At 42.7% G+C, this 15,459-nt stretch overlaps 1 protein-coding gene and 1 long non-coding RNA gene across 2 annotated transcripts in view; both read right to left on the bottom strand.

The window, feature by feature from the left end:
• Positions 1–203: 203 nt before the first annotated feature.
• LOC138411750 (uncharacterized) lies at positions 204–571 on the bottom strand. The gene is made up of 2 exons (XR_011244236.1): positions 444–571; positions 204–351 (listed from the first exon to the last, which is right to left on the bottom strand). It is a non-coding gene; the product is annotated as an uncharacterized lncRNA (long non-coding RNA).
• A 6,995-nt stretch (positions 572–7,566) lies between these two features.
• marco (macrophage receptor with collagenous structure) overlaps positions 7,567–15,459 on the bottom strand; it is a 48,965-nt gene continuing 41,072 nt past the window's right edge. Inside the window, exons 13-14 of the mRNA XM_069532317.1 lie at positions 12,990–13,154; positions 7,567–7,832 (exon numbers count right to left, since the gene is read on the bottom strand). Of these exons, the coding sequence (XP_069388418.1) occupies positions 7,702–7,832; positions 12,990–13,154 (296 nt within the window). The 3' untranslated portion in view covers positions 7,567–7,701. The remainder of the gene's footprint in view (positions 7,833–12,989; positions 13,155–15,459) is intronic.

Here is a 15,459-nt window from a genome sequence, read left to right as displayed (position 1 = left end):
TGACATCGACGGGCTGGCAGAGTGCATCACCGGTTATATCAACTTCTGTGTGGACACCATCGTCCCAACCAGGAACATCAGCTGTTACCCCAACAACAAGCCGTGGGTAACTAAGGACATAAAAGCCAGCCTGAATGAAAAAAGAGGGCCTTCATGTTAAGGGGTGGTTCTTTGTTGGACCCCAAAGCAGACACTGAGAATAGTTACAATGTTAATGAAAAGTTTATTTTCACCAAAAACAAAAACGGGCAGGCTGTGGAGGCAGGGTGCTGGCTGGCCAAACTATCCACCGGACAACAAGCACGAGGGAAAACAAAAACTGAAGAGCAGCAACAAGGCACACCGAGGAGTCTGTGTAGAAAAAGAAAATAAAACGGGTTAAATGCGAAACACACAAAGAAAACGAGAAGCAAGAATCCACGGTTGGCATTGCTTTACGCTACCGGACTAGACGGAATTAACTGGCAGAGTAGTGGAGTCAGGACCAGGCTTTTATGGAGGGGATGATGGGTGAATGATTGCAGGTGTGCCTTGTTAGCTGCAGCCAGCCACACCCCCTGCCACACACACCACCTGCAGGATCAGAACAGAAGGGGGAGACAAACACAACACACCAACACCAGAATCACCACACTTCAGAGCTGGCAACAGAGAGGAGGTGAGAGAAATTCAGCGGAAGCTGAGATCGGAGATCAAAGAGGCAAAGGAGAAGTACAGGAGGAAGTTGGAGCGGAGGCAATCACCAATCACTTCTTTTTTGGCAAGGCCTCAAGACATTGATGATGTGGGCACATGGAAACTGTGAGTTTTCGTCAGGCGCCATGATAGAGGCCTTGCGTAAAACTTCAAAAAGTCGCCATGACACACGAAAATGCTGTAACTTCATTGTACATTGTTCAATCTCACTCAAATTACATTTATATAACAACAGCCCCCCCTGAAGACATTCATATGGTTGTATGAAATGGGTGGGGCAAAATAGCTGAATAGCGCCCCATAAAGTGCAGTCCCGGCAGCACAATTTACCGATATGTACAAAAATAGGGAGGGACATGTGTTTTTTAATTACAAACAAAAAACTCTTCGATCGATATGCTAGACCAAACAGGAAGTTGGCTATTTTGAATTAAGTAGAAATTGTTGACCATTTACATGTGTTGTATTTGAACAAACTCCTCCTAGAGCTTTCATCAGACCAACTTTAAAATCAGTAAAGTGTCATCTCTACAACATGGAGATTAAAACTATCTCGATTTTTTAGTGTGCGTCACACGGTCTGACCGTGGCATGGCGTCAAAGTTTGATGATTCGCCAAAAAGGAGGGATTTATTATAACTCCTCTGTGCATTATCCAATAAGCCTCAAAACCCAGTTACACGATCACAGTCCTGCCCTGAACAGATCCATATGTCAATATTGACTCATTGTCACAGCACCACCTGCTGGCAACAGGAAGTGACAAGTTTTATACTTTGATGAACTGCTGTTAGCTGCTTTATATACACCTCAAATCATTTAAACATTGAGGTGCAGCGAAGGTTAATCCTTTGCCAAAGCAGACGAAGTTGTCATAACTCAGAGACATTGCCTGAACAGCTCCATATGTCATTATTACCTCAGGGCCACTGGCCACCTACTGATCTGCCATGAAACAGAATCATTGTTTTAACCCCACTGTTCATTGTCCAATCGGCACAAAAATTTAAAACTAAGATCAGAGTCCGGGCCTGAACAGCTCCAGTTATCAAAACTAATAAAGGGTCATAGGCCACCTACTGATCAGTGTGAAAATGAAGTTTTTTTAAAAATCACTGTGCATTGCCCAATCGGCACAAAAATGTAAACTTAAGATCAGCATCCAGGCCTGAACAGCTCAATTTTTCAAAATTAACTCTGGGTCATAGTGCCACCTACTGAAAAGCGTGAAATATAAGTTTTTAACTCCACTGTGCATTGTCCAATCTGCACCCAAATTAAAACCTATGATCAGAGACGTGGCCTGAACAGCTCCATGTCAAAATTAAGTCAGGGTCATAGTGCCACTTACTGATTCGACATGAAACAGGAAGTTGTTTTTAACCCCCCTGTACTATGTCCAATTGGCCTCAAATTGGTCACGCATCATCAGAGCCCTGATCTGAACAGATCTATTAGTCTGTATGTAGTGATAACGATAGCCCCACCTACTGGCAAGAGGAACTAAGCCTTGTTTTACAACTTCAGTTCAATTTACATGAAATTTTCACCTTGTGGTCTGCACTTGATGGTGTGGACCATGATGTGTGATTGGTGGGCTTGGTTTGGCATTGCGTGACGGACACAGGAAGTGAATCATTTATCCTTCCCACGCTGCGCAAAATGCGTACAACAGCCCTTTTGCCTGGTCCCCGACCACCCTCCCCGGCAACTGCATTAGGTTCTGAGTTCGCAAGTGCTCGGGCCCGCTCAGTGCTGCTTCGCATCCCTAGTTTTGTTTGCATTTTGCCTTGTTATTAATTCTGTATTTTCATTTCTACACCAGTTATATCTAGCCCCTTGTGGCTGGTTTTTAACTCTCTTCTCCTTGTCAGGCAGGTCCTGCCCGCCTAAGGCGGCAATCCAATCCAATCCCTAGTGGTGTCTTCCTCATGATCCCTTTTTTTGTTGGTGTGCAGTGTCATGGGTGGTTAGTTTATGTACCCATGGTGCCAGGGTAAGCCCCAGCCTTGTCCTCATTCCCCTGCTTAGTGCTAATTTTATGTCACTATATTAGTGTTATCAATCCTGGTGTTTGACATTTTAATTACTTTTGTTAAAGTTCTTTTTTTTTTTAACTGAAACTGGTATTTGACGAACCTCTGTGAATTTAGCTTTAGTAATTTCCTGGGGGTGAAACTCCCCCAGGTGGCGTTTTTGCATATATTTTTCATTCCCCCCACCCACACTTCATTTACATATGTCTTGTATATGTGAAAAATATTAGAGGCCAAAATCAAATATTTAATTATACTTATTCAATTGATTTCATATTATATTTGGACATAAGTATAACATATATTTTCTCCTATTCAGATTTAATACAGATATATATTATGCACACTTGCATCACACATTAGATCGTGAGGAGCAAATTATTCAACTTAAAAATCTTGAATAATTTAAAAATACTGATGTACATTCTATGATTTGTTGAGCACAAGATGATGTAACAACAGTAAATGGAAACCGAAATCATTAACCCATTGAGAGCTGGATGCAAAACCACACTGAAAATCAAAGTTAAAAATTGAAATCACAGGCTGATCCAACTTGTGTGAATTTTATCACGACAACTTATGATGTGACTCAGTAGTGTGTATGGCCCCCACGTACCTGTATGCTATGTATGCACCTCACAGACCTGGATCATGGCATCAGTGAGCTCCTGAACAATCTGTAGTCTCCTGTTATCACCTCCTTGCTTCTGACACTCTGCTAGGAGACTTGACATACCTTCTTGCGACTCCATCCTGGACGGTTAGGTCTGATATAAAACATTGGTTAGCCGACAGAGACACCACTGCGACCGACAAGATGAAAGGAGGGGGCCTTGCCGTGCTCCTGAACAACAGGTGGTGTCACCCCGGGCACGTCACCATTAAACAGCGTGTCTGCAGCCCGGACACCAAGTTTGTCGCTGTCGGACTTCGTCCATATTATGTGCCGAGGGAGTTTACCTGTGTTTTCGCCATCACTGTTTATATTCCTCCATCTGGGAACGCAGAAGCAGCGTGTGACGTCATCCACACTGTGGACACATCACCCCGGGGCCTTCATCGTCATCACAGGTGATTTTAACCATGCTTCCCTCTCATCCACACTCCCAACATTCTTCCAGTTTGTCAAATGTGCCACCCGTGAAAATAAGACTTTGGACCTGCTGTATTCAAATGTTAAGGGTGCATACAGCTCCACTGCCCTGCCGCCACTGGGCAGGTCAGACCACAACCTAGTCCTGCTCTTACCATCATACAAGCCTGTGGTTCAGCAGCACCCAGTCAAAGTGAGGACAGTGAGGAAATGGTCTCCTGAGGCCATGGAAACACTGCGTGGAGCGCTGGATGCCACAGACTGGGATGCTCTTTATGAGCCACATGGTGAGGACATTGATGGCCTGACTGACTGTGTCTCTGAGTACATTGGGTTCTGCATAGGCAACACCATCCCCACTAAAGAGATCCGCTGTTACCCAAATAACAAACCGTGGGTAACAAGCGACCTGAAGGCCCTTCTCAACGAGAAGAAGAGGGCCTTTAGATCACGGGACAGAGCAGAACTCAAATGGGTACAAAGGGAGCTCAAGCGCAGCATCATGGAGAGAAAGGACAACTTCAGAAGAAAACTGGAGCACAAACTGGAGGACAACAATACCAGAGAAGTCTGGAGTGGGATGAAGGAGATCACCGGCTTCCAGAGGAGAGGTGGGGGAGCAGCTGGGAATGAACGACATGCGAACGAGCTGAACACGTTCTTCAATAGGTTCAACTCCAACCCCCCCCACCCCCAGCGGACTCTCCACTGCCTCTACGACTGCATCTACTGCTTCTCCGAGCAACAACCCCCCACCTCCCCCCATCATCCACTGCCCCACACTACACCCGTCACCACCTCCCCCCACCCCCCCGCTGGCTTTCACCACAGACTTTTTCACACCTCCCACCCCCAGGACATCCTCACATCACCCACAGCCCCCCACCACCACCACCTCCTGCAACACATACCTCTCTGAAACCACCCTCATCACCTCCACCCTCAAACCCACCACTGACATCCCTCACCCCCCAGTCTGGACTCCACATCACAGCCAGCCAGGTGAGGAGAGAGCTGGAGAGGCTCAAACAGAGGAAAGCTGCTGGACTGGACCGCATCAGCCCTCGTGTGCTGAAGGCATGTTCCAGCCAGCTCTGTGGAGTTCTCCAGCACCTCTTCAACCTGAGCCTACACCTTCAGAGAGTGCCAGTGCTCTGGAAAACATCCTGCCTGGTCCCAGTGCCCCAAAAAGAACATCCTGCTGCACTGGAGGACTACAGGCCGGTGGCACTGACCTCTCATATCATGAAGGTCATGGAGAGACTGGTCCTAGCACATCTCAGACCGCTGGTGTGTGCCCATCACAAGACCCCCTGCAGTTTGCATATCAGGCCCATGTTGGGGTTGATGATGCAATCATCTGCCTGCTGCAGAAGGCTTACTCCTCCCTGGACAGACCCAACACCTCAGTCAGGATCATGTTTTTCGATTTCTCCAGCGCCTTCAACACCATCCAGCCCAGACTGCTGAAAGCCAAACTGGAGGGCACGCAGGTGACTGCTCCCCTCATCACTTGGGTCGATGACTATCTGACGGGCAGACCACAGTTTGTGAGATTACAGAACTGTGTGTCTGATCGTCTGATCAATAACATCAGGGCCCCCCAGGGAACTGTACTGTCCCTCTTCCTCTTCACCACATACACTGCTGACTTTAAGCACTGCACTGAGTCGTGTCATCTGCAGAAGTTCTTTGATGACATGGCCATTGTGGGGTGTGTTGAGGGCGGGAGGGAGGCTGAGTACAACTGGTTGACCGCTTTGTGAAGTGGTGTGGGGAGAACTGCCTGCAGCTCAACATGGCGAAGACGAAGGAGATGGTGGTGGACTTCAGGAGGAACAAGCCCCTGCCCTCTCCTCTCTGCATCGGTGGGACGGATGTGGAGGTGGTACCTGCATACAAGTACCTGGGTGTCACACTGGACAATAAACTGGACTGGTCCACCAACACAGAGGCCGTTTACAAGAAGGGCCTGAGCCGGCTTTACTTCCTGAGGAGGCTCGGGTCCTTCAATGTCTGCAACAAGATGCTGCAGATGTTCTTTCAGTCTGTTGTGGCGAGCACCATCTTCTTTGCTGTGGTGTCCTGGGGTGTGGGCATCAAGACAAAGGACGCCAACAGACTGAACAAAATCATCAGTAAAGCTGAGTCTGTGGTTGGCTCTAAGCTTGTCACCCTGGAGGAGCTGGTGGAGGACAGGATGCTGGCAAAACTGCTGGCAATCATGGACAATCCCTCTCACCCCCTCCACAAAACACTGGACAAACTGAAGAGCGGCTTCAGCCACAGGCTCATTCAACCCCACTGCTCTAAGGAACGATACAGGAAATCGTTCCTCCCAACCGCAATAAGACTCCATAACTCATCTACCTCTGTCAGAGCCATCATCACAGAACTGCACTAAATATACCTGTCTCCTTGCACTTTGTACCCTGTACAACACTCCACTCCATATACTGGAACATTTACTTCACATCATATGTGATATGTGTTAATTTAAACCATATTGATATTATATATCATTTTATACAATAATATTGTCTTTTTGCACACTCTGTCTACATATTCTTACACTCATAGTATATTATATTATCTATTGTATAGTCAAATACTTACATTTATACCTCTACTATATATCATATCATACCATACTCTTTGTATATTCTTTGTATATATAAGTCTATATACACATATTTATACATGTGTACATGTTATTATTATTATATTTACTATTATTATATATACTGTTGCTGCCATTATTACTATATACTGCTATTATATTGGTATAAAACTATAATATATATTATGTTATATTATATTATATACTATGTATACTGTACTATTTTTATATACTGTCTAACAATAACATGACCATCATATCATCAGTACTATTACCATCATATTGCCACTGCACCTTATCTTATCTACCTATTCATCTTGTGTTTCTGTTTTTATTCTTTCTACCTCAATATTTTATTTTATTCTATTGTATTGTATTTTATTGTATTCAAATATACCGGCTGCTATGACGACTTAATTTCCCTTCTGGGATGAATAAAGTAATCTATCTATCTATCTATCTATCTATATCTATATCTATATCCGTGTAGCTTAAAAGTAATTTAGTATGAACATTTTATGAGTAGCTGGGGCCTGGACTGAGAGTGGGGGTAGGGCTTAAGTCGAATGTTTTGTTTTTTATTTTACTGTTTTTGTTTTTGTTTTGTCTTGTTTGTTTTTTGTTTTTTTGTGGTTGTTAGCATGGTGGTTATTCATTCCAAGAATCGCCTCATGTTTTTTCTTTCATATTGGCATATGTAATGTATGTTATAAAGGAAGAAATTAAAATAGAAATTTGATTGAACAAAAAGGAGTGGATGATAAAATTGAAAATAAAATGTAAACCTTTTAAGTATACTTACAATGACTGTGATGCCAATATATGAGAACTCAGCATGTGCATTTTACAATATACCTGAGGCAGAAACCATTCCTCAGCACGACTTTATATACATACTTACAATGACTGTGATGCCAATATATGAGAACTCAGCATGTGCATTTTACAATATACCTGAGGCAGAAACCATTCCTCAGCACGACTTTATCTTTGCTGACCTCTGCAAAGTCATCTGTGTGCTGGGTGAAAAGGTGATGACATGCATGAAGTCGAGGGCAAAAGACTTAAATTAAAGGAAGAAATGGACTGTTTAGAACATCAAAAGAAAATTATTTAAGCAGAGTAGAGATTGTTATTTATTTGCTTGATCTTATGTTAACAGTACACTGTAATTTAATCAAATAGTGTAATAAAGAGACATGTAGCATGAGATGTATACACACACATATGTATATATCATGTACTGTATCAATCTAGATGCAGTGTACTCCGGCATCTTCATTGTGTTGGCAGTTGTTAACACCAATTCCATTGTGTGGGCAGTCAAAGATATCAGACTCTGTTCCCAGGCATCGTAGCTCGTCCAACCAGATCTTACCAGACCCTACAGAATGAGAGCAATAAACAATTCATATAATTATTTTTGTGTGCTTTGGATAATGAAGGAACTAAGCTCTACTACAAAGCCCACTTTAAAAAGAGGGATGCTTGCAACCCCCCTCCATCCCATTAAAAGACAAATATTTTTGGAAATATGGTTGTACGTGGTTGTCATAGTCTCAACAATTGGTTGCTGGAGGTCAAAGTATCTTGCTTCTAATATGAACCAACAACACTAAGCTGTGAGTGCTCAGATCATGATGAAGAGGGACCAGAGGACACTGAAACACTCCCTACAACCAGGATTTTTTTATGCTGTTTCAGGTATGTAATCATTGTTCATGTGAGTCACCTCTTCAGGTCTACCTATGAAGTGACCTACCAATTTCAGTTTTTCAGGGAACCTGAACAACAGTTCAGTCAGGACCACTCTTGTCAAAGAAATCTTCATTTGTATCTGCATAAGTTACATTTGGCAGTATGGGATCTCTTCTTGGATCTCCCTGCCCTTTCACATGCATATGTGGAAAGCTTAGGCACAGGGAAAGCAACAGCAAGAGCCCCAAAGGGAACAGAACAGAGTGGGCATCAATGACAACAGAAATGACACTGAAGAAATCAAATAGAAACATAACATTGTCTGTTTGAAAAAAGGGTGGAGCGAGGGAGAGGTAGGTTAATTAAGGCGCCTTGTTTGAGCTTTGCCAATGAATGTGTGGAAGGGAATCACCTGAGCCATCAGCTCCACTTGACTTGACTTGGCTTGTCTGATTTTGATTTGATTCTCAATTGTATCTATCCATCCAGTACTTTGTGCAGTTTTTGCAAATATGATATACATTGTCAGATACAGCAAATGAGCACAGACGGCTCATTAAGCTTTAGTGTCTATAAAGGCACAATGGTACCAAACCTATTTGTCCACTTCCTGCCTTGTCATGGGTGGCAATTAAGTACTTGTATGTTTTTTGTTACACCCATAGTATTAAGTTATGTTTGATCTGCCAGCATTGCAATGTGGTTTTGCACGTTTTTTAATTCTATGTTGAATAGAGTGTAGCCATCTTGCAGTCAGTACAGTCCAAGAACTTGAATGCAGCCCAGACATTGAGATGGTAGCGCTGAGTCTCTGTCCGTATTACTTGCCCAGAGAGTTTTCTCAGGCCGTTATTGTTGTTTACATCCCCCCTACAGCTGATCAAATCAGGCCTCTGACCTCAGTGACCATGAGACTCCAGACCCTGCACCCTTAAAATCTGGGGATTTTACCCTGTAAGATATTAGACTGTAAGACCAGGGAAAACAAAACCTACTGTGCAAATGTCAAAGAAGCATACAGCGCTCAGCTATCCCCCCTTGGCAGATCAGATCACAAATTGGTCTACCTCAATCCCCTCTACATACCTGCACTCCAGCTGCAACCATTGCTCACCAGAACTGTGCGGAGGTGGTCTCAGGAAGCTGAACGGACTCTACAGTACTGTTTTGAGATGACAGACTGGGATGCTTTATGTAATAAACATTGGCGGGACATAGACAGACTTACAGACTGCATTACAGACTATATAAAAGTTTGCATGGACACTTTAATACTCTGTATGCTGTTTCCCTAACAATAGACCCTGGTTGACTAAAAAAAGAGAGAAATGCTGTCCACTTCTTGTCCACAATCATTTGGACTGTTCACATCGGCACCAAAGTGCCCCAAGCACCGTGGCCTGCTCACACTCTGCAGCAATGGTTTCGGCGTCTGTTCTTTTTTTTCCACTTGCCGTGAGTGAAACGGGCCAGAAAACACAATGGAAACAATATAAATTATATAATATATATGATATAAATGATCAAATATGCATCCTATACATTTGATTGTTCTTCTCTTGTCCTGGGGTTTTAATTTTCCAGATTTTTCCCCATCATTTACCCCCGGAGCCCTACATTGAACGGAGCATACAACAGCATCGCGGGCTGACCGACGCGGAGAAATGCTTTGTAAATAGTACTGTAGCCTCACTAAAAACAGCAATTGAAGCTGTCGCCCCATTAAAAAAGAAGAAAGTAAGTCAGAAGAGATTAGCTCCATGGTATAATTCCCAAACGAGTGTTCTAAAACAGACATCGCGCAAGCTAGAAAGGAAGTGGCGCTCCACCAATCGCCAAGACTTCCACCTAGCCTGGAAGAAAGGCCTTATTAATTACAAAAAAGCACTTAGAAATGCCCAAACCTCTTATTATTCATTACTAATAGAAGAAAATAGGAACAACCCCAGGTTCCTCTTCAGCACTGTAGCCAGGCTGACAGAAAGTCACACCTCTACTGACCCATCTATTCCTCTAGATCTGAGAAGCAATGACTTCATGAGCTTCTTCACTAATAAAATTACAACCATCAGGGATAAAAATCCACCACCTCCTCTCAGTGAATAACACTGATACATTGTCTGGTCCTGAAACCATAGCACCAGATTTATGTCTCAACAAATTTTGCTCTATTGATCTTCCTGAACTGACCTTGTTAGTTTCATCATCTAAACCAACTACTTGTCAGCTGGACTCTGTTCCAACTAGACTTTTTAAAGAAGTCCTCCCCCTAATTGACCATTCCATTTTAAATCAGATTAATATGTCTTTGCTAACCGGCTACGTACCACAGGCTTTTAAGGTAGCCGTTATTAAACCTCTGCTTAAAAAGCCTACGCTTGATCCAGAGGTTTTAGCTATAGAGTTATATAGTTTTAACTATAGACCCATATCCAACCTGCCCTTCATTTCCAAAATCCTAGAAAAAGCCGTTGCTAACCAGCTGTGTGGTTACTTAGATAGTAACGGTTTATTGGAAAAATTTCAGTCAGGATTTAGAACCCATCACAGCACACAAACAGCACTATTGAAAGTCACTAATGACCTTCTTCTGGCATCAGATGATGGACTTGTCTCTGTCCTCGTCTTGTTGGACCTTAGTGCAGCATTTGACACAATAGATCATAAGATTCTGCTACAGAGATTAGAACAACATATAGGAATTAAAGGAACAGCACTACACTGGTTTAAATCATATTTATCAGATAGATTCCAATTTGTTAACGTTAACAATGACCCCTCCATGCACATGCAAGTTAATCATGGAGTTCCACAAGGTTCTGTCCTTGGACCAATACTCTTCACCTTATATATGCTCCCCTTAGGCAACATTATCAGACAGCACCACATACAATTCCACTGCTATGCAGACGACACCCAATTGTATATTTCCATGAAGCATGATGAATCTAATCGTCTGGTTCAACTTCAGGAATGTCTCAAAGATATCAAGGCCTGGATGACCCAAAATTTTCTACTTTTAAACTCAGACAAAACTGAGGTTGTTGTAATTGGCCCTAAACATCTCAGAGAAACACTGTCTGACCAGATAGTCACCTTGGATGGTGTCAGTCTGGCTTCCAGCTCCACTGTGAGGAACCTTGGAGTGTTGTTCGACCAAGACATGTCATTTGACCCCCATATTAAACTAGTGTCTAGGACGGCTTTCTTCCATCTGCACAATATTAACAAAATTAGAAACATCCTGTCTAAGCAGGATGCTGAAAAACAAGTCCACACGTTTTTAACCTCTAGATTAGATTAGTGTAACTCCCTATTAGCAGGATGCTCCATGAAGACTGTTAAAAGTCTCCAGTTAGTCCAAAATGCTGCAGCACGAGTGCTGACAGGAACTAGAAGGAGAGATCAGATCACTCCTGTCTTAGCTTCTTTACATTGGCTCCCTGTAAAATTTAGAATAGAATTCAAGATCCTGCTCCTCACATTTAAAGCCCTCAACAATCACGCCCCCTCATATATCAAAGAGCAGATAACACCTTATTATGCAAGTAGATCACTTCGTTCCCAAAACACAGGCTCTCTAGTGGTTCCAAGAGTCAGTAAGAGTAGAGCAGGAGGTAGAACATTTAGCTATCAGGCTCCTCTCCTATGGAACCAGCTCCCACTCTGGGTTCGGGAGGCAGACACTGTCCCCGCATTTAAAGTAAAACTAAAAACCTTCCTCTTTGACAAAGCCTATAGTTAGGGCTGGATCAGGTGAGTCCTGAACCATCCCTTAGTTGTGCTGCTATAGGTTTAAACTGCTGGGGGAACTCCCATTATGCACTGAGCACTTCATCACTTCCCTCTGTCTCTCTGTCTCTCTGCCCCCCCACACCTGTTTATTTATTTATTTATTTATTTTAACATGTCATCATGTCAAAGTGTCACTTTGTCCTCCCATAGTCCCTCTGGCTCTTCTCTCTCTCTCGTTTCAGATAACTCTGGCACCGGGACTGCAGGACAACAACGACTACCATCACCATTGTCATCATTTATTACAATAACTCAGTAATTCATTCATATATATAATCCTGTTGTAGATCACTACATTGTTTTTGTTATAGTCAGCCCTGATACTGATGGTGCCCAATTGTTCCCGGCCTTTCTCTCCACCTCATCTCTCTCTTCTCTCCCTCGCTTTCCACCCATCTCTCCTTTCCTCCCCCCTTCCTTTTCTTTCCTCACCCCAACCGGTCGAGGCAGATGACCACCCACATTGATCCTGGTTCTGCCTTAGGTTTCTCCCTGTTAATGAGGGAGTTTTTCCTCTCCACAGTCGCCAAAGTGCTTGCTCATTGTAGGAACTGTTGGGTTTCTCTACGTTAATATTGTTTTAAGGTCTTGACCTTTAAATGTAAAGTGCCTTGAGATAATGTAAATTATGAATTGGCGCTATATAAATAAAATTGAATTTAATTGAATTGAATATACATACATTTCTGCATGTAGATAAATGAACCAAAACAGTATTTTAATGAATTAGCTCTATTCTCTCTACTTTGGATAAAGCCAGACTAACATCCTTTTACTTGTCCCCAGTCTTCATGGAAAGGTTTGTGTTTGTTACATGTTCTGTGTTAAGCAATTTGTGTTTTTACAAGCCAAGCAGGTATTTTCCCAAGTAAGTTTCATTCAACAGCAAATTCAACACAACAAAAGGGAGACATAGTACCTAATATGACACACACATAGACGTATAACCACATGTATTAAACAGATTTAAGGGTTGGTGGTTTAGACAAGGATAAGAGAATATTATATGGAACAGAGGACATGATGTGTTTGTTGCAGCAGACCTTACCTGGGCTGGCAGTGTAGGTGGAAATGGCAGATTGGAAGCCCAGCATCTTACAGATCACGCTGCCATCCACAGTGTCAAAGCTGTCGTCACACAAGGTTCCCCAGAGCCCATTGTACCTCACCTCCACTCGCCCTCGGGATCTCCCAGGCACAAGACGCACTTTCACTGTAACCAGATGTGAAGGATTTAATAGTGCTTTGGGGTCAATTTGCTTTTGCAATTTCTATTTTTGGCTTTTTCTTTCATTTCCAATATTATAGTGAACATCAAAGCCAACTTCATGACATTTTAGGGAACATATTATCCCCTCTTCCCACAATTTGACACATTTTTAAGGTATAAAAAATCTGTGATATTATATGTCTGTGATATTATACATTATTTCCAAAAAGATGAAGTAGCACAATCCCTTCTCACTCTGTGTGAAGAGCCCTTTGGAGAGCTAATGAGCCACTGCTCCCCTAACACCTCTCCCTAACATTGGGAGGGGAGGAAGTGGTTCGTGTTATTTCTTGTCAATTGTGTTAAGTTTATTCATGTTCATGTGTAAAGTTATGTCATGCCTGTGTTTAGTTCATGTTTAGTCATGTGTGTTTTGAGCACTCTATGTTAAGCTAAGCTTCACTCATGTCTTGTCTCAAATTGCACTTCCTGTTTTATTTTGTACTCACCTTTTCCCTCTTGTTTTAGACCCTGTCTTCCTCCCTTTGTGTGATTTTCCCGCCTTGGTGATTGTCTTCCTCACCCCTGATTGGTTTCACCTGTTTCCCCCCTTTCTCATGTATAAATAGTCCTCATCTCCCTCTGTTTTTTGCCAGTTCGTCTTGTTCTGTCCATGAGAGTTTATGGGAGTATTGCCGCCTAGCCAAGTTTGTGTTCTTTATCAAGTTTATGATCTTTTGTTGGAGGCGCAGTTTTGTAAGTGCTTATTTTGTTACTTTTGATCCTCCTAGAGAGTGCTTTTTGTTTGTGCACCTTCTTTGACAAGAAATAAACCTATGTTATATTCACTACCTGCATCGAGTCGTGCATTTGAGTCCACCAGCATTTGTGTCTGAGGTTGTTACAGTTTGTGATATGCTGTATGTGCACCAGCAAAGCCTGTAGCAGAGTTAACAATTATTAATACATTTTATTTATAGGCGCCTTTCAGAGCACTCAAGGTCATCTTACACAGTAGATAGAAAACATAACATAAGAAACAATGTATCAAAAACATCAATGAAATAAACAAAATGAAATGAACAGTGAATAAAAAATGGAAGACAATCAAAATGAAAAAGCCTGTTTAAAGAGATGACTTTTTACATGTGATTTAAAAAATGGAGAGAATCAGTGTTGTGAATGTCTGGTAGGAGGGAGTTCGAGGGGTGGGAGGCAGAGCGGCTGAAGGCTCTAGATCCCATGGTGGTCAAACGGGCAGGTGGAGACAATTAATGTCGTGTAGGTGAAAGCATGTGGACTGGGTAACATTATTGATGTGGGCTTGAAAGAGAGAGAGAGAAAAAAAGAGTGCGTAACAGCAAGGTACATCTCTACAATATAAGCTGTTAGGGCTTGGTTAAAAAGAACCGATTGATTAAAACCGATCTTCATTTGAATGATATTTATTCATAAAAATGAGGAATTTATCTTTTAATATATGCCTTTTCTCATGAGTGACCCCATTTTACATATAGAACAGCAGCAATTTGAGTGAGTTAGCAATTTGCTTCTCTCATCTCATATCTGTGTCTGGAATAGGAGCGAGACAGAGTTTACACTCACACATACTGGCCCTGGACCCCACCCACACTCACAGAGTGACAACGGGAAAGAGTCAATGTGTCCAATTTGTTGAAGAACAGTGGCAACAAAAAATACAGGGTTTTCACTATGGACAACTGCTGCACAATAATTAGAGCCTCTGCTTCATGAGAGGCAGTTGGTTTGTACTGGAGTTTCGTGTGTCTCCCTCCAAACTCCTGCTGACCTGCGCTCACTTTACCAATGAGCACCAACACTCATCACAAGTTATTAGTACCTGATCACTCAGTTCACCTGCCACATGCAGCATGGGACTTGCACAGCCAGGACATTAGGGTGACTAGAATGAGCCACATTCATGATACAATACCATTGATTAATAAATCAATAGATGTGATTGTTTGTGTGTGAAGAGCAATGAGCAGACACACACACACACACTCTCTCAGAGGAAACACTGGAATACTAATCTAATATCACTTTGTTGGGACCTACTATTTGTGAACAATAGCCAAAGCCTGACCACATGTATTCTTTGTTCTGGAGGCAAAGAAGAGCTTCCAAAACTCAGTCTCCCAGGGTGCTTCAACTTCACACATAGTTGTTCACCTGCCCCTGGACACAACTTTCAACCACTGGTCACTGTGTGCCTCATGACCCATGAGGTCACAAGGCCAATAAAAGCCCAGTTCGCTCTCTTTTCTCTCTCTTTTCCACTCCCTAA

The sequence above is a fragment of the Paralichthys olivaceus genome, chromosome 10, assembly GCF_024713975.1.
Source record: "Paralichthys olivaceus isolate ysfri-2021 chromosome 10, ASM2471397v2, whole genome shotgun sequence".
NCBI classification, from domain to species: Eukaryota; Metazoa; Chordata; class Actinopteri; order Pleuronectiformes; family Paralichthyidae; genus Paralichthys; species Paralichthys olivaceus.
This window is presented reverse-complemented; position numbering and strand designations above follow the sequence as displayed.